This window comes from Penicillium canariense (genome assembly GCF_028826845.1).
Source record: "Penicillium canariense strain IBT 26290 chromosome Unknown utg000004l_segment0_segment0, whole genome shotgun sequence".
Classification (NCBI taxonomy): domain Eukaryota; kingdom Fungi; phylum Ascomycota; class Eurotiomycetes; order Eurotiales; family Aspergillaceae; genus Penicillium; species Penicillium canariense.
This window is the reverse complement of record NW_026622731.1, coordinates 4,391,867-4,409,238: the sequence shown is the minus strand read 5'-3', so window position 1 is coordinate 4,409,238 and position 17,372 is coordinate 4,391,867. Positions and strand designations below refer to the sequence as shown.

At 52.8% G+C, this 17,372-nt stretch overlaps 2 protein-coding genes across 2 annotated transcripts; both read right to left on the bottom strand.

Moving 5' to 3' along the window:
* Positions 1 to 179: 179 nt before the first annotated feature.
* Positions 180 to 12,548, bottom strand: tom1 (E3 ubiquitin-protein ligase TOM1; the record flags this gene model as incomplete). The annotated part of the gene is made up of 3 exons (XM_056689973.1): positions 180 to 274; positions 329 to 12,428; positions 12,501 to 12,548. 3 exons carry the CDS (start codon positions 12,546 to 12,548, stop codon positions 180 to 182), a joined length of 12,243 nt encoding a protein of 4,080 aa, XP_056542402.1.
* An 897-nt stretch (positions 12,549 to 13,445) lies between these two features.
* N7482_007848 (peroxidase/cytochrome P450 family protein) lies at positions 13,446 to 17,047 on the bottom strand (the record flags this gene model as incomplete). Its single annotated transcript, XM_056689972.1, has 7 exons — positions 13,446 to 13,772; positions 13,827 to 13,953; positions 14,030 to 16,208; positions 16,266 to 16,458; positions 16,511 to 16,559; positions 16,637 to 16,734; positions 16,787 to 17,047. The coding sequence occupies 7 exons, from the start codon at positions 17,045 to 17,047 to the stop codon at positions 13,446 to 13,448; spliced, it is 3,234 nt and encodes a 1,077-aa protein (XP_056542401.1).
* Positions 17,048 to 17,372: the final 325 nt, after the last annotated feature.

The following is a 17,372-nucleotide window of genomic DNA, read 5'->3' as shown; positions in this document are numbered from 1 at the left end:
AGTACAAATAGAAAAAAAACCCACGCAACCAGCTGACCTGCACTTCAACCGGAGGCATAGAGCCACATGTTTCATGAATTTTTTGTTCGTCCCTTCTCCTTCGCTTCCTTCACCAATATTCCCGGAGAAAACGCCATCAAATGCTCGCGCACGAAATAAGCATGTAGAGGTAGCCTCGTCTATGCGAAACCGAAGTAATCGCTGCCAGCCGTCATCGCTGTATACAGGCGCTGGCGGAGATGTTCATAGCTTTCATATTCAGGGAGATCAAGCTCTGTAGACAAAATTAGTGTTGACACCAAGAAAATTGGGGACAAAATAAACTTACGGTTGAAGCATGTGTGCGAGCTGGGAAGGCGATCTTTGTTGCCATAGTCGCGGTGGATGTTGAACTTGCTAACACCATTCATACCCTCTAGCTCCTTGAAGCCGTTGAGAGGGACCTTGGAAGTGCCGGTGACGAACTGCAGTAGCTTGGCACGCTCTTCCTTGTCAAAGGAGCGGACAGCACGCCAGAACCATTGGATCTGCGACGAGGATGCAGAGTAGTTGTGGTACTCAGTGTTGTTCTTCCACTCGTCGACGTCAATCTCGGGCAGACCCGAGATCAGAAGCTCGAGTTCTTGCTCGTTGAAGATGGAGATCAAATCTGGAGGAATGATCTCATGGAAGCCCTTCAGGAAGTTGTCAAGCTGCTCCCGCACAGACTCCACCAGACGATATTCAACAACACGCTGGATGTACTGCTCCTTGTTCTCCTGGGTGACTGGGATATTGCGACCATCAGGGATCAGGTCGATCACCTGTTTCTCGCCAAAGTCATCGGTCTCGATGGCGAAGTTCTCGGTGATAATGTCGGTAATGTCATTCTCGAGCATCCAAAGCAAAGACTTGTAGTAGTCCAAATCAAGTGTTTCCATGTCCTTGATAGAAACCGTGCGTCCAAGAATACACTTGTAAACAGCACGAGAGAAGTGGCAATCCAGAACGCGGCCCTCGTACAAGGCCTTGCCGATAATCCGTCCAATGAACTTGAAGAACATTAGATGCTCGGAATTGACACCACTGAGACGGTTGGGGTGGAATGTAGTCCGATCGGCAGCGACGGGGATGAAGAGTGCGTAGTTAGGGTTGAACATGCCGCGAGCGAGGACCTGGAACCATTCGCGGGTCACACCGCCGGCATCCACACCTTCTTCGCCATGGAATCGCACGTTCAACTTGCCGTACTTCAGTTCATCCGCACTCTTGAAGTACAGAGATTTGAAGGAGTCAAGGAAGACTTGGTCACGGCGGACAGAGAGTTGAAGAGGAGCGTGAGTGTGGCGAGGCTCGGCGCCGCGAGAGTGCACACGACGAGTGAAGTAGTTGCGCTTGTTGTCAAACTCGAGGACCTTAGGGTTCTTCACGAGCAGAGAGAAAGTACCACTCATCAGTCTTGGGTTCTGACGGACAAGCTCATTGAGGATCTTGCGGTGTTCCTCAGTGAACTTGAAGAAGAGGTTTTCCATGCTCAGGCCAGCATCTGCCGAAACGCTGTTGACAGACAGCTCACGGCTGCCACGAGACAGCGGCTGATCCTTGAGGGTAGTGTTCTTGCAGACGACCATCAATGCTTCGATCAGCGGCAGGAGAATGGTGGCCACGTTCAGCATGTTCTCCTTCTGGCGAATGACCGTCATGCAGTCGCTCAGCTTGGTCCACAGGGGGCCGAAAGTAGCACTCTCATACAGTCTCTTGAGTACATCCTCCTTGTGTGCGGATTCGGGCTCCGGGGCCTTAGACTTGTCAACCCGAGAAGGATCGAAGAGATAATCGAGAGCCGTAAGGATACGGAGCAGTTTGGCCTGGTCGGAGCTAGCTGGGGAGAACTTAGCCAGAGCCAGACCTTGCATGTCAGTACCGGTCTTAGCCTGGTGGATATGAGGAAGAAGCTCTCCAAGATCGGCCAAGATGGTATCGCTGAGGGTCTGCGCTTGACCAACAAGCTCCTCACCGATGACATCCCGAGCTCCAGGAATGATCGAAAGGTTGTTGATGGTGGATAGAGTGTCACGGAAAGTCTTTCCATTGCATTCACGAGCTGCAAGAATGTGAACAACCAGTCGGAGATTGTGGTCGGGAACTACTGGGGGCTCAATGGATCGGCGCTTGCGCTTCTCATCAGTAGACTGCTCATCGCCAGCCTTCTTTTCGTCCCCAGCCACTTCACCATCCGCAGTGGTACCCTGATCTTCAGCATTCTCAACAGTAGGCAGAGGTGCGTCGGTCATGGTGGTGTCCGCGCCAGATTCAGTAGGCTCCGCAGGTTGTTCAGTAGCCTCCTCAGTCGGAGCATCCACAGGCTTCTTGCCCTTCTCTTGCTCCTCGTGTTTCTCCTTCTCACGGCGGAGGAGAACAGTAAGCGGCTGGGTAATGCTGCTCAAGAGATTGGACAGCTGCTCCATACAGTTCGGGCTATCCATGATCAACTTGCGATCCAGTAGAGTGAGTAAAGCATTGAGGGCGAACTTGTTGGCGCGGTTCTCCTTACCCTTGCCCTTGCGGAGGGCCTTCAGCTTGAGAGAAGAAGCCGAATCATGCTCGGTCAAGAAGAACCAAGGAATGTGAGGGTTGAATTGGGCAAGGAAAGAAAGCGTTGCCAGACACTGCTGCACCACCATGATTGGAGTGACTTCGCTGCTGATGCTCGAAGACGTCTGTAGAGAGATATTGCGCTTGGCAGACTGGGGAGTCTTCGGAGCACCAGGGGCCTTCGCACGAAGAGAAAGATGCGAGAAACTGCGCTCAATCGCAGAAGAATCAACACTGCCATCCTGCAGGACAGAAAGAATAAGGCTGATGACTTCGCCTCTGTTTTGACGGTTCTCGCAAACGTTGTGGAGAATATCGTTCAGCAAGTGGCGTGCATTGCCCTGAAGAGGCATGAACATCAGACGAAGCAGGGTTGCGACACCGGCCTTATCGAGCATTTGAACAACCGGGCGTCTTTGAGTCTTCTTAGCTTCCAGATCACCAGCGGGCTCATTTCTAGGGCGATGCTCCATTCCAGCACCGGTGATATCGCCGAACTGCGCAATGCGGCGGCCACCTAGAGCTCGGGCCTCGGAAAGATACTCGGGGCCCAATGTTGCAAGCACGTCCTCGGGCTGATCGGCGAGAACGGCTTGGCGCAAAGAGGGATCTAGGGTAGCAAGGAAACTAGCGGCATCCATGTCCTCAGCGCGCGGTGCGGCACCGCCAGCAGCAGCCTGCCGGCGTGCAGTCTCACGTTCCCGTCGCCGCCGATCAGCGGCTTCCTGCTGTAGCAATTCGTCTCGGATCTCCGCGGGTAAGGCTTCCAGGAACTCCTGATTGATCTCGGTAGGCTCCTCACCGGCAGCGGCAGCTTGAGATCGCTGCTCGGCAAGCTGCTGCATGATTACCTCCTCTCGAAGCTCCTCGGGCAGAGCCTCCAGGTACTCAGGGTCAATCTCTAGCCCAGTAATATCAAGCTGGCGACCCCGGATAGTAGTGTGAACACGTTGGGCTGGCTCTACAGGCTCTGCCTCAGGTTGAGCAGAGCTGGCCGCTTCAGCCGCGGCATCGGACTGTTGAATATCTTCCATGGGCTCAGCGACTCCGGTAGCTTGTCGCTCCGCTTCCAGCTGTTCTCTCTCGGCCTCTCGCCGGGCATTCTCCTCTTCTTCCTTGCGCTTGCGCTCCCGCTCTTCTTCCTCGCGAGCAGCCTGCTCCTTGCGTTCTTCCTCAGCCCGTTCCTCATCGGCACGTTTCTTCTCATCTTCCAGTTGCTTGCGGCGCACCTTCTCCTCTTGAATAGCGGGAGGGACCATAGCTCTCAACAAAGAGTTGACAACACGTTGGCACTTCTCCGCGTAGGTACTGCTGAAGAGGATACGAGCTTCTTCCTGCCAACGGTGTCTCGTGGTGGAAAGAGTAAACTTGACCGCATTGTGAGGATCATCGCGGCGAGATTGTGAAGTCTGAGGCCGGCCGCCTCCAAACAAGTCGGTGAGACGGTTAGGCAGGATTGCCCGTCGGTCGACATGAACGTGGATACCATCGGGGCGAGTGACAACTCCCAACCCGGGTGCCTGCTGCCCACCACCGATAGCAGCCATAATGGCATTCATGAAGCTCATGGGGCTATCCAGTTGAACAAAACGACTACCGCCGTCTAGTTGAGCCCAGTCAGCAAAGAGTTCAGCACCGGGTGCTCGAAGATGAGCATTAGGATCGGTACCGCGGTCGTTTCGAACAAGGAGAGGGTTAGTTCCATCGTCATTACCACGGGATGGCACCTGGTTTCTGTGGACACGGTGGAAGGGCTGGATCGGAACGAGGCCACCATGGCGGCCAGGCATGATTTCAGTGACAGCAGCCCAGGCAGGGGGAGGGCCACCACGCATGCGGTTATGGTGATGCCGAGGTGGTGGGGGCTCATCGCCCTCCCAACCCCAGGGCTCAAGGAGATCATCATCTAGTAGAACGCTTTTTGTTAGCCTTAACTCATCCCAGGTAAGCCACATTAAACGCTGCTCACCTTCCATGTCTCCTTCAGACCCTTGGTCCATGTCATAATCATCATAGTCATCGGCTTCCTCCTCAAGCTCGTCCATCTCGTCGTCTTCTGTAATTCGTTGATCAATAATGAAGAGTGGTGGAGAGGAATGGGGTAATGACGAACCTCCTTCCTCATTCAGATCATCGAGGATCTCATCATGAATATCACCTCCAAGAGGATGATCGTGAAGACCATCCACGCCGGTAGCTTGGTTGAGAGCGCGGAACAGGTCGTTAATGCGGTTTTGGGCATCGGGCCGATTGGATTGACGCATGTCAGCCAGCTCATCTTCGAACTGGTTCATCATCTCGGCCTCTTCCTCATCTTCTGTGATCTCTTCGCTCTCCCACTCATCGTCTTCACCATCGTCGAGGCTCTCATTGTCACGATCGCCGGTGATTTCTCCGGCATAGATGTCATCGTCCTCTTCCATGTCTGAGTGGTCAAGATCATCATCGTCGTCATCCTCATCGTCATCATCGTCGTCGTCCTCATCGTCGATTATGACTTCGACTGCATCCCCAGGAAGACCTTCGATGGGACCGATACCGTCCACGTCATCTTCTTCATCGCTGACAACTTCACCGTCGTCCTCAGGAACATCCTCATCGTAGTCCATCTCATCGTCATATTCGTCATCATACATCTCATCGTCTTCGCCTTCGGACTCTTCGGAGCTAGTTTCCTCCTCATGGCGGGGCTCCAGCATACCAAGCGTAGAATGACGGAAAAGATCAGGAGTTTCCTCTCGTTCATCTTCCATGTCCGAAACGGAGGTGGCGGATGAAATCTCGTCATCCTCGTTTTCACCTGAGCTGGATGTTGAAATCTCGCCATTGTCACTGAGCATCACAGCAGTTTGAGTGAGTTTGTTGATTGGACGCAGAATATACTTGATGACACGCTTGGACGAAGGGAAGTTTAAGTCAATCTCAGCAACTGAGGCAGTAAGCGCAGGAATGAAGTGCTTTTCAAACATGGCCTTTGCGATTTGTCTTGCCGAATTGGGGAAGCCCGCATCCTGGGAGTAAGAGTACCCACTAAGCATCTTATCGAAGAGGTCTGCCAAGGACATGAGCTTGGAATACTTGACATCCAAGGGTTCGGTTGATGCATTGGCGTCCTTGAAGGAGCGGAGAGCATGCTCCAACACAAAGCGGCGAACGAAAGCCACCTCCTGCTCATCCTCTTCAGTTGGCTTCTGCTCAGTCCGACGTCTGGAACCAGGCAATTCATATGTCTTGGTGCACAGGGCCACAAGCACCTGCATAGTCCAGGTGGAGGTGATGCTGCGCTTCTTGAAAGCCAGAGTCTCATCGTGTTCCATAGTGCCGAGAGGCACAAGTGCATTCAGCATATAGTTGAGAATGCCGGATCGAGGTTTAGAAGGAGTCGAAGCGAGCGGATCAGCCTTACGCGAGAAGTTGATGAACTCGACCTTGGTCCGGGTGTAGGAGCCAAGAAGTTCAGTCAAGCACTGAAGGAGGAAACATCGGTAGATGTAGATAGGATGGTCCTCGGCCTTGAACAATGGCTTTTCGCCCTTCTTGGGTGCGCGACTAGTCTGGGCATCAGCGCTACTGGTCACCGAAGGGGTGGGCTCATCCATGGACATCTCAACATCGGTTTGAGGTTCAGACTGATCCTGGACCGGGTGTTCTGTTGATTCTGTCGTTGCAGGCTCCTTGTCATCCACATCCTTATAGGACATAAGCTCAGAAAGGAGGTAGTGAATAACCCCGTCAGGGTTCTCCACAACGGGAGGCTTCAAGTCGGTATTCTTAGCTTGGCCTTTGTCTTTCTCCTTCTCCTTGACCTTCTCCTCGGCAGTCGACGATGCCTCGGCAGTGGAAGACTCATTGTTTTTGGCATCCTTCTCCTGGCGTTGACGAACATTGCGGTCTTCTTTCAATGCGAGGGCTTGTGTGCGATGGCTACCATCATACCGCACCAGACGCAGCTTCTCGTTAGAGACCTCAACGAAGATCTCTGGGCTCCTGAGGACAAGATGATACATCTGTCGCACATAGCCAGTGGTGTCAATCTGGCGAGAGGGCTTACTCTCAAAGTTGCCAACAATCTCTGCACTCATGATCTGTCGGATCGTAGCTTCATCTTCGACAATATGTCGCAAGATCAACATGAAGGCACTCTGAAGCTTGTCGTTTGTGGCGCTAGCTAATTGCTTAACCATAACAAAGAGGCGCTGCAAATTTCGCTTTGGCGCAAAGCGGGAGGCAATGCTACGGTGACGGGTGAGAATGACTAAAACTCGGCAGACGGATAGCGCGAGAACATCATCTTTGCCAATACGAGGCAGTATTTCCACCAGAGCCTCGAATAATTGCGTCTTCTCCTCGAGAGAGACAAGAGGTTCTTCAAGGTGTGCAGGGCCGACATTGCCACCGTTCGGATCGTCAAGGCTTGGCGGAGACCAGGTGATCTGCGGTGGTTGACAATCATCAGATAGCAGCTTCTCTAGAATGAGCAAGACATGACCGATCCACGGAAAAGTCTCATCTGCAGACTTCTCGGGAGTGGGGAGTTTGATAAAGCCAAGGAATGTTGAGAAGCAATCCTTCAGCTCCTCGAGAGTGGCGTTGTACATTTCCCGATCCTGGAGAACCAAAGCAAGAATGTGTGCATAGGCAGCAACCTTCTTGCCTGCTGTCTGGAAGTTCTCCATCTGCAGCGAGACGAGTGACTGGACAAGAGTCTCGCCAACGTCCCTTCGGAAGCTCTCCGGTTCAGGATGCTTCTTGATAGCAGATGAGATCAAGTCGGCCAGCTCGAAAGAAACGTCATGGTGCTCATTCAGGACATCTAGGGATCGCTCAATAAGGTTTGCCCGGACCTTTTCTCTTTGGGCATCCAGATCTTCGACGGTAGTCAGCTGGCGTCGCTCAACCACCTCTTCTCTCTGACCCTCTCTCTGGGTTTGGCTGACTCTCGGAGGTTGTCGATCGGCAGACTCAGAGAATGCCTGGGCTGCCCGGCGAGCCGGATGCTGACTATCCGTTTCGAAGAGAGGATCTTCGCGGTCACCACGGATACCCTCTTCCTCGTTCAGGACGTTGGAAATGGCTCGAGCCAGGCCATCGCGCATGGCAGGTGCCATACTTCCAGTGTCATCGTCATCGTTCAATGAATCACGTACAGGACGTCCAGCCTGAGCCAAAATCATGGCAAGACCACCTTGGTCCAAAAGACCATGACTAAGAGGGGTAACATCCCCGAGGCCATTGTCTTCAGGGCCATCACCACCAGAAGCGGCCTCAGATGGGCCAGTCTGAACATCACCAGGGCCAGGAGGCATTCTAGGCGGGGACCGGAGGAACTTGCGCGCATTGCAGTATTCCTCCGCATAATTGGCATTGTTGTTGCAGCGGTACAAAGCCTCGTGATTAAGCTCGGAGTCTTCGAACCCTTTTCCGGTCAGAATCGCCAGCTTGTCCTTGTTGATCATGAAGGGCTTCTTCGTGGCTTCGACCACGGCAGGGGCGATATCCGACCTGTGCGCGGCACCAGTCTCATACTCTCCATCCAGCGAGGATCGAAGGATGTCAACCAAACACTTAATAATTTGGCTTGAAGACTGGGTCGCGAACTCCGAGTTCCACATATCCTGGGCCATGGGAAGAATTTCCATGCGAAGATCAACCAAGAATTGGCCGGGCTGGAAGTAATCATGGCGATCACGATCGCGATCATGGTGGCTAGTCAGGGCCTGTGTCTGGTTGGACTCAACGATACTCTTTCCAGCAGCGAGCTCGGAGAACAGCGCAAGTATAATCTTTATTCCACCGTAAGCGGAAGTAAGCCGATCAGCCAACTCTTTATCAGTCTTGTCAGGATCGTTCTGGGCTGGCTCGAGAGCCTTGACTTCGCGCATGAAGATCTCGCAGATGTCCTTCAAGACCTTCAACCCATTATTTCGCTTGAAGGCGACGAGAACAAGAGTAAGGTAGTTAGATTGGGGACGCTCGGCAGTCACTTCGTAGAGCAGATGCGAGAATGAAGAAAGGATGACGATGAGATAGGCGAAGCGGTGCCTCGAGCTGTCACACGAATTGGCGGGCCTGAATTGCAGTTCTCGAAGCACAGCTTCGGCAATAGCATCAGCCACCATGTTAGAATTTTGCCTCGCAGTATTGTTGTTCTCCATCCGCTTTCGGGTGATAAGGCCAAGTCCCAGGTTGTGGAAGAAGCCCGTGATTGAGGAGGGGAGCGAGCTCAGAAGATAACGAAGAGTTTGAACGTTCTTGAAAGCAGCACTCCGCTCTGTCGCCGCCTTGCTCTCCTCGCTTTCAACTTCTTCTGTGACGGCGGGCTTGCTGCCCTCGGCCGCGCCCGAACCTTCAGGCTGAGTTCCAGCAGTAGCAGGGACCTCTGATGGATTGGCCTGAGGAGCGCCAGCTCCAGGTTGAGACCCGGGCTTGTCCGAAGGGTTCTTCGTGGCTTGCACCCATTTCTCCGGGATGTTCTTCTCCAGCATGATTTCTTCCCAGACGCAAGCAGCATGAAGGTTGCCAAGTGAAGAAACAAGGGTGGAGTACTTGTCTGCAAGTACGACCTGGCTGAAAGGATAGCTCTGTTGAGCAGACCGCGTCTGATACAGAGGCATGGCATAGATCTCGCGAAGTAAATCTGTGAGAACAAGAACAGCATTCATGTGTTTCACGAAGAAAGTGCCATGGTTGACAGCCGGGGTCGGCTCTGGTGCGGGCTCCTTTGAGTCAGTCGGCTTGGTCAGTGGCGTGAAGAAGCCGGACTCTTTGGGGGCAGTCCAGAAGGACTCGAGATTGTTAACTGCTGACTGGGCACGGTGCAGGAGAGACGGTATAATCAGGTGCGGCTTCGTCTCAGCAAGCATATGCACCAGGACCGTAAGCTCTTGGTTGGCATCTGTGTTATGAAAATCGAACGACAGACTCTGAAGTGTAGCATAGTCCAAGACGAACTCTGCACCACCAGCAAGAATGAAAGAGGAGCAATTTGGCTGGTTCTCGAAGAAGGCGCCCAGGAAGCGGATGGCAGGGAACAGATAGTCTGTGACAGTGAGGCCATGTTCATCCTTATCCATCGGCTCGAAGCTGGCCTGCGGCGACGGGAGGAGCTGGTTGATATCGCCTACGACAAGCTTTCCACCATTTGGAAGAGAATGAGCATTCAGCTGAGGAGCGCCGATGGCGGTCGGATCTTCGACCGACACATCGACAGGAGCACCAATCTCACGGAACAGGGAAAAGATATCTCCGGAGAGAACAAGCTGACCGTCTGAATCCTCCTGCCACAGTTTGGTGCCCATTCCCAGCTCCCAGGCCTTGACCCTGCCGAGGAGATTGACACGGGCAGCCATGACAAGAACGGCAGTCATGATAGAGGCCTTCAGGGCTGGGTGGTGGCGAACAAGCTCATCGAATGTTGTACCCAGGGATCGCACCAGGTTAGGATCATCCTTCAAGCACTTGACATGTTCGGGGTTCTCGAAAATTTCAAAGAAGCTTTCAAGCGCGTCAGAGGACTGGAAGAGGTCCAATCCCGAAGAGTTCAAGCAAATAGCGCCAAATGCCGAGGGAATGCACGCAAGAGCATCCGCAGCGGCGATGATACCTGGAGCAAGAGGAGTATCCTTTGGCCTAGCAAGAATGTATTCCTTGTCCTTCTTCTTTTCCTCAACGGGAGAAGCAGGTGCAACAGTGGGCGGTTGAGCAGAGGAATCGCCTTCTTGAGGAGCGGCGACTTCGGGTTCCACCGCAGGCGGCTTCTCCTTGGCTTGGAGCTCACGACCCATCACGGCGGCAAGTAGACTCCGACTGAGGCCGGCTTCAGCGATGACAGCATAGCTTGTAGGCTCATTATGAATGAAGCTGCTGAGAATATTCACAGCATTGCTCCAAACGTGGGAACCGAAGATCCGCGCGTTCTCGAACACCAACCGTAAGGAGGTAAGCAACTGAGGGGAATCAATAAGGTTTCGCAGAACACGGTCAAAGCCACCACCATTGTGTTGCATGATGTGGTTAACAAAGCGGAACATCCACCGCAACGTCTGCTGCTGGAAATAGGGAATCTGGTAATCAATGGACGGATTCTTGTACTTGGCGGGGAATCCGTCTCCACGGGAGACCCTCTCGAAGGCAGTCTTGGTCTCATGGTCGATCAGATCAGAGATAGCATCAAAGCCCTTCGCCGCAGTCAGAGTACCCAATGCATCACGGACAGCATGAACAAAGGTATCAAGGAACTCCATTATGCGCGAGTAAACCCGACGAGCTTTCTCCGTCCGAAGATTGAGGATATCTACGAACATGGGGATAAGACCTGCGGCGACGAGAGTCTCCGGAGTGCGAGAGCTGGAGCTCGGAAGTGTGCGCAAAAGAGCAAGAAGCGCATCACGCCATTCGTCATGGTAAGGATCATCCGTGCTATCATCCTCAGCACTCAACTCATTAACGACCTTACGAGTCAGGAACATCAGGACCCCATGATTGACATTGACACTCAGGGCTGCACAGACGTCATTTGCGCGAGCTTTGTGTTTGGCAAGCGCATCGAGGGCTTGGATGGCTAAGGCCTGCACCGTTCTCGATACTTCGAGGTCGCCACTAGCGCCCAGGTGAACGAGTTCGGCCAATTGGTACGTCAGCTGAAGACGCTTTGATTGTTCCATGTCATATTGAAGGACCTTCTGCTGGAATACGGATTCGGTACTGACGTAGGCGAGGTTCGTCACGGCCAATATCCGGATCGCCAGAATCTGTTCACGAGAGGCACGTGACCCAGTCAGAGCCTGGGCAACACGAGCTTTGTGAAGCAACTCATACTTCGACTCGAGAGGCAGATGTGGCAGGTTGGTTGCAAGGAGATCCTCTATTTTGTCTGAAGAGACTTTCGAGTATGGAAGGTCCAGGAATTTACCACTGCGAGATGGCTCGTCTGGTATTCCGGTGGTGTTAAGAGCACCTGCGGGAGACTCTTCCACGTTTGATCCACGGCTCAACCGAGGTGTAGGATGAGTAGCACTGCGCCGGAGAGGAGTCGGCGTGGACGGAGCGTGGGAAATGACATCGGTTTGTCCAACCTCGGAGTTGGTTCGTGTCTGCTCTGAGGAGCCAGAAGGATAATAGAGAAGGCGAATGGTCCCCCATTCTTCCCAATCCTCATTGTCGCGCACGAGTGAGACCAGTTCATTTGCATTGAGCTTGGTCTGTACAGCACTTTCCTTTCCCTTGACCGAGACAGCGTGGGGCGCAACAAGTGGAGTTTTGCTGACAATTAACGGGCGCGGGAAAGGCGCAGCGATCTTGTAAAGCTTCTCCAAGTCGATATTATAATGGGTTGCCAGCATAGTCTGCTGGTGGGTTCCTCGCTGGCGAGAGTGATATCTTTGAGCCAAGCAGAGTGACAAACGCAGAGTAGCTTGCAGGAGGGACAGCGATGTAGTGTTCAGGAGATCACCCAGGCGCTCGCTGCTGTTGTACAAACTGCGATTGCCGCACTTTTCCAGAAGTAGGCGCGAAAACTCTAGGATTGCCTCCACCAACTGTCGGTCTCCATCGGGCCCATATCCCAAACTATTCAGCTTGGCATCAATACCCTCGGCTGGTATATGGGTCGAATCGGCCGCATACGACTCCTCTAGCACACTTCGACCAAATGGTTGTGTTTGCGGGCCAATGTTTAGGAAATATTTGTCGATGACTGAGGCCAGGATTTCATCGAAGCGGTCCAAGACATTGATCCAGTGGTAGAGGTCGCCGCGAGGGAAGGGCCATAGCTTAGGGAATGTGCTCAAAATCGAAGGAAGCTCTGGAACGGGAAGGCTGGTCGCACGGCCAATGAATTCTCCCAAGAAGGGCGACTATAACAAGAAGGAAAAATTTTTAGTCAATACGGTATGGAGTCACCGATATGGAGACCAACGGGGACTTACAATTGTAGCCTCATGCTTTTGGCTGGCCACCTTCTTAATTCTCCCCATGTTGACGATCGTGCAGACAGCCAACCATGAGGAGGTGTAAAGATTCCAGGAGAGCGGTCTCCTAGAGAGTGGGGTGGAAAGGTCGTGACGACCGGGTTCGCGGAGAAAGCGCGAGGATGCCTTATGACGTTTTAGGTCTCCTCTCCTCCCTCACGAAAATCAAGTTCAACAGGACAAATAAAGGAAATCGCGGGATATTGTCCTTTTCACGGGATATTTCTGAGGCGAGAGAATATCAACAGGTATCAACCATTCACTCCACGGGGCGAGAGAGCTGAGGTATCCGACAACTCCAGGTCCGATGAAGGATGGTGAGATCTCGGCGGTTAGAGAGTAGTCAAACTGTCAGGGAAAACGGTGCAGGACGTTGACCCGGAAGTGTTGACAATCGAGGAGAGGTTGCGGGTGGGAGATGAAGGAGGATGCTGGTGAAGGGGGAGGAGATAACAGGGAAGAGGGAAAAGAGGCTTGGGGAAGAGCAGAGAATGGTGAACCTGAGCGAGAACCTGCGCCTGAGCTGTCCTGCCGGCAGAGAAAGCTGGGCGGAGCGGTCCTGGCGGTTCCCCGCGAGGCGGTCAGGCGCCAAGGCATCACTTGCACCAACCTGTTTGTTTCTGGACTATACAAGCGGGCCTAGATCGCTACAAACTAATGATCTCACTTGAGGCTCATCAATCATTCGTCTAGAGTGAAATCCTCCTTCCCCAGCATAACCCACACAAGGCGTTTCTCTTCAAGTCATTTTACACAAGTCTGGAGCCGAGAATCCAGATCCCAAGATACGCCAAGGTCAATCTACAAAAGATTTCTACAGCCAGTCTTTGAAACAGATCTACTCCGTAGTATGGAAAAACAAAGCATTCATTCCTGCCACTATTTACATAAGAAAATAAAACCTTAATTATCCGCCTTGGGCAGTTCCCCATCCCACTGAACCTTCATAGTCGAAGGATACGGCGAGACCATACTATGTTCCGCATCCATATACATAGTTAGGCCCCCAAGGGCTGAGAGTTTCTTCAATTGGCCCTGTGGGCCAGGAGCCCGGCGGAGATTCTTCAGTTGCCCAACTACGCGCAGCATAGTGGGCAGTGCCACCTGGCACACGCCAAGCCCGAGACATTGATGCGGACCAAAGCCAAAGTGAGAATACTGACTCAGATCACGGTCCAGGCGGACCTGTTCGGGGTCCGGCCAAGCCTTGGGGTCGTGGCTCGCGGAAACCTAGAAGATATGTGAGATGTGGAACTGTTTGGGCCAGGGGCAGGGAGTACTTACCAGGTTGACGTAAATCTGCTGGCCAGTCTTGAGGGTGACCTTCTCGCCATTGTCGTCGATGACAGTCGGCTTTGCAACCTCTCGGGGCAGCGCAACTGACGATCGAATCCGGCCACCTTCCATAAAGCTGTCAAAAGTAAGTATCAAGTGTAGAGCATTTGTTGAGGAAGCGAACAAGAAGTGCAAGATGAAGAATGACTTACTATCGCAAAAGCAGCTCATCCGACTCGGGGGTATCCTCCTTTGACAGACGCTGGATCTCAGCAAGGTGATGCGCATTCTCCGGCTCCAAGTAAAAGTCCAAGCACTGAATGAACAGTTGGGCCTGGTTGGCAACCATCGAACTGGCTGACGGAAGAATATGCGTCCACACAATCTCCTTCGGCGGCAACCCGCTGTCCAGCAGACGCTGGATCATGTGGACGCCGTAGTCGGACAGGGCATCGTGGCGATGAAGACGATTGACAATGTTCGCAATGAAACCAGCCTTTTCGATGAGCTCGACGTTCGCCATAACCAATTCACCAAGCTGCTGCGCTACCTTTCGGGAGGCCTGCTCGAGCTGGAAGGATTTAGTGACGTCGACGTCGTAGAAGATGCAAGTGAACACCAGAGCCATTATCTGGTACAGCTCCTGCTCAGTAAACACGCCGCGGGGGTTTGACTCCGTCTTTAGTGAGAGCGAGAAGATGTGGGCACAGAAATGGATCTGGGCGAGGTTGGACACATCACGGACAATGTCGACCTGGTTCATACCGGCAATCTTGTATGAGTTTCTCTGCAGGAGTTGCAAGGTGATTTCCTGGTAGAATGACCGAACCTCTTCCCTCCACTTATCCCGGTACAGGGCATTGCCAATCATCTTGCGAGACTGGACGTTCGGCGGACGATCGCCGGACAGCATAAAGTCGCGGCCGTAGGATTGGCCATCACGACTCAAGATAAACTCAAGCTTTTTGCCCCAGACCACACTGAAAGCCTCCTTGTCCGCAAGAATCGACATACAGGCGGCGTGGGAGTTGATCAGTCGGGGCGGCGCGGTGTAAGTTGGTCGATCATAGCTATATGTAAGACCATATCCGAGGCTCGTCAGGATCTTCTTGTTCTCGTGGGGCACAACGAACGGGAAGTGTGCATAGACCGAGTCTCCGCGGAAGTGGTTGGGGAAAGCTCTGAGGGCTAGCTTATAGAAAACTGAGCCATTGTCCACGGAAGTATCATAGTTGACTTCGTTATATGCCCAGTTCGTAAGGTGCTTGGGAGTGTAATCAACGGTATAGAAGCGATCACCACGAACGAGCGTAGTCGCGTCCGAGAGGATCGCTCGAGAGATGGTGTAGTTCGTACACAAGCCGCTGCCCGGTACCACAGGCTTTTTGTCGTCCTCGACAATCAGGCCGGGATAGAGTTCCACCTGATCTGGATGGTCGTAGAGATGCCTGAGCTGGTCGGCAATATATGGATCCGAGTTGATCTCTTCAAATGTCTGATAGGGCTGCAAATTGAAGAATGATCGGAACTCATTCAACGTGGCCATGTTCCAAGACCGGGCCTGTTTGATGCCCAGAACTTCAATAGTGCGGAAGACAGTCGGTACATTCGAAGCACCGTACGCTCCAGCAACATCCTCCACGCTTTCTTCAAAGATCTTAACCAAGTCATCGTCATCATAGCGGCCGTCAGCCTGGCGCTGCAACTTGGCAAAAGGACGCTCAAAGGGGTCTTCGGGGAGTGTCGCCTCCCACTTTCCGAGTCCCCGGGTGAACTGTTGGAGGGTGATGTTGTTCGGGTCCTGGCCCACAAACACTTCTCTGTACAAATCCTCGGACCACTTTTGGTCACGAGTAGAAATGCACGAGTGCCACCGGTAGACAAGATTGAACTCGGCCGAAACTTGGTTTCCCGTCGCCTGCTTGGCGGCGTCCTTGAGGAGACCATTTTTCATCTCCGATCGAGGATCCAAGCTCCATGTACTGTCCGTCCTGTTCAGATTCAGAATGGTTCGAACATAGTCTTTCAAAATGATGTTGACATAAAGACCGCAGGTAACCAGGCGCGCAGTCTGGAAAAGGTCGTTATCCCAGGTAGCGTAGGCTTTGGTGTTCGACTCATCTGGCTTTGTGAACCGGCCACCCTCGTTGATCTGTGCAAGTTGCTCGGCGATGTAGTTATGGAAACGATTGAACATAATAAGCATGACCCCAACACCAGGAGGGAATCCCAAGGCTCGCTTGGCGGAAAAGCAATCTGGCTTGAGCATTCCCTCCTTGAAGGTTCTGACTGCATTTTGCTCCTCCTGATTGTTTCCATAAAGTGGACCCAGGTCCAGGTACGACGATGTCATGGATACTGTTTGATCTCTGGGGTCCGTTTGGAAAAGATCTATCCGTGGTTAGTCGCGTTCAATGAAGCTTTGCGTTGACAATATACGCCACATACCATGAATAATTATAGATGCAAGATAGAAGAGCACACTAGAGATCTTGTTCGGGTGTTCTTTGAACTCCTTCCGAGCTAGAAGGCTGTCAAAAAGCGTCTCCGGCTCAGGAAGGGCTGCAGGCTGCATTGTCTGTGGGCGGACAGATCGTGCATAGGCTGTACCAGAAGCACCAATGTTGGGCCAGAAAGGGTTCTTGCGGGGTGTCAGTAAGTTTAGTATTCATTTCAGTATAGATAGCACATACATTGCCAGATCCATCTGCCTTTCGGTAAGAGGCATCCCGTCCCAGATACCTTGACATCCGGCCAGTGTTAGTCTATACAAACGGCAAGATTTCGAGAATGAAGAATGAAGAATGAACTTGACTCACGAGATTGGCGGATGCTCCAAATCATTCCAGAGGGTGCTCAGAAAGGTATTCGTGAGATCCTTGCCATTTTTGGACGTCGCCGGTAGGCCTGCCGCAAGCTGGTGAAACGTGAGAAGGCGCGATTATGAGAAGATGCAATTGGGACCGAACCTGAACCACTCGCTCCATAATATACTCCCGGTCATTTACCGGGTCACCGGTGATCGCATTTTTAGCTACTTCCGCCAGCGTCTTCACGTCTTTGAGCTCGACATGGCTCAGATCCTTGGCCAGTCCGGTGGTCGTGGAACCCTTGACGTAAGTACCATCGCCGGTCTCGGTGGGCAAGGGTCTCAGAGATGCCTTTACGACTTGTTCGATCTGCGCAATTGGGTTCTCGCCGCCATTGGCGGGGTTGTTTTGTTCGACCATGATGACACGGGGGTGTGGTAGTTATACAAAAACAATCTTTCACGAGTTCGCGCGGGTTACTCAAAACTGCGTATCCCAAGGTCAGTATAGAATCAGTATTGGAGAGGTTCAGAGTGGGAAACGATAGACAGCCGAGGCCCCCGATCGTCGCCATGCGGTGCGGGGGGAGAGCCAGTCAACTTGTCGCCATCCCCGGCAGTCCAAGATATGGATTTCGCATACCAATTCAAATATGAAGCAGTTCACGAAAATTACGCTCCGGTGTCGGCGAGTTAAGGTAGTTGTTCACGAGGCCAACCAAGGGGGCAATGAGCCAGTCAGCGAA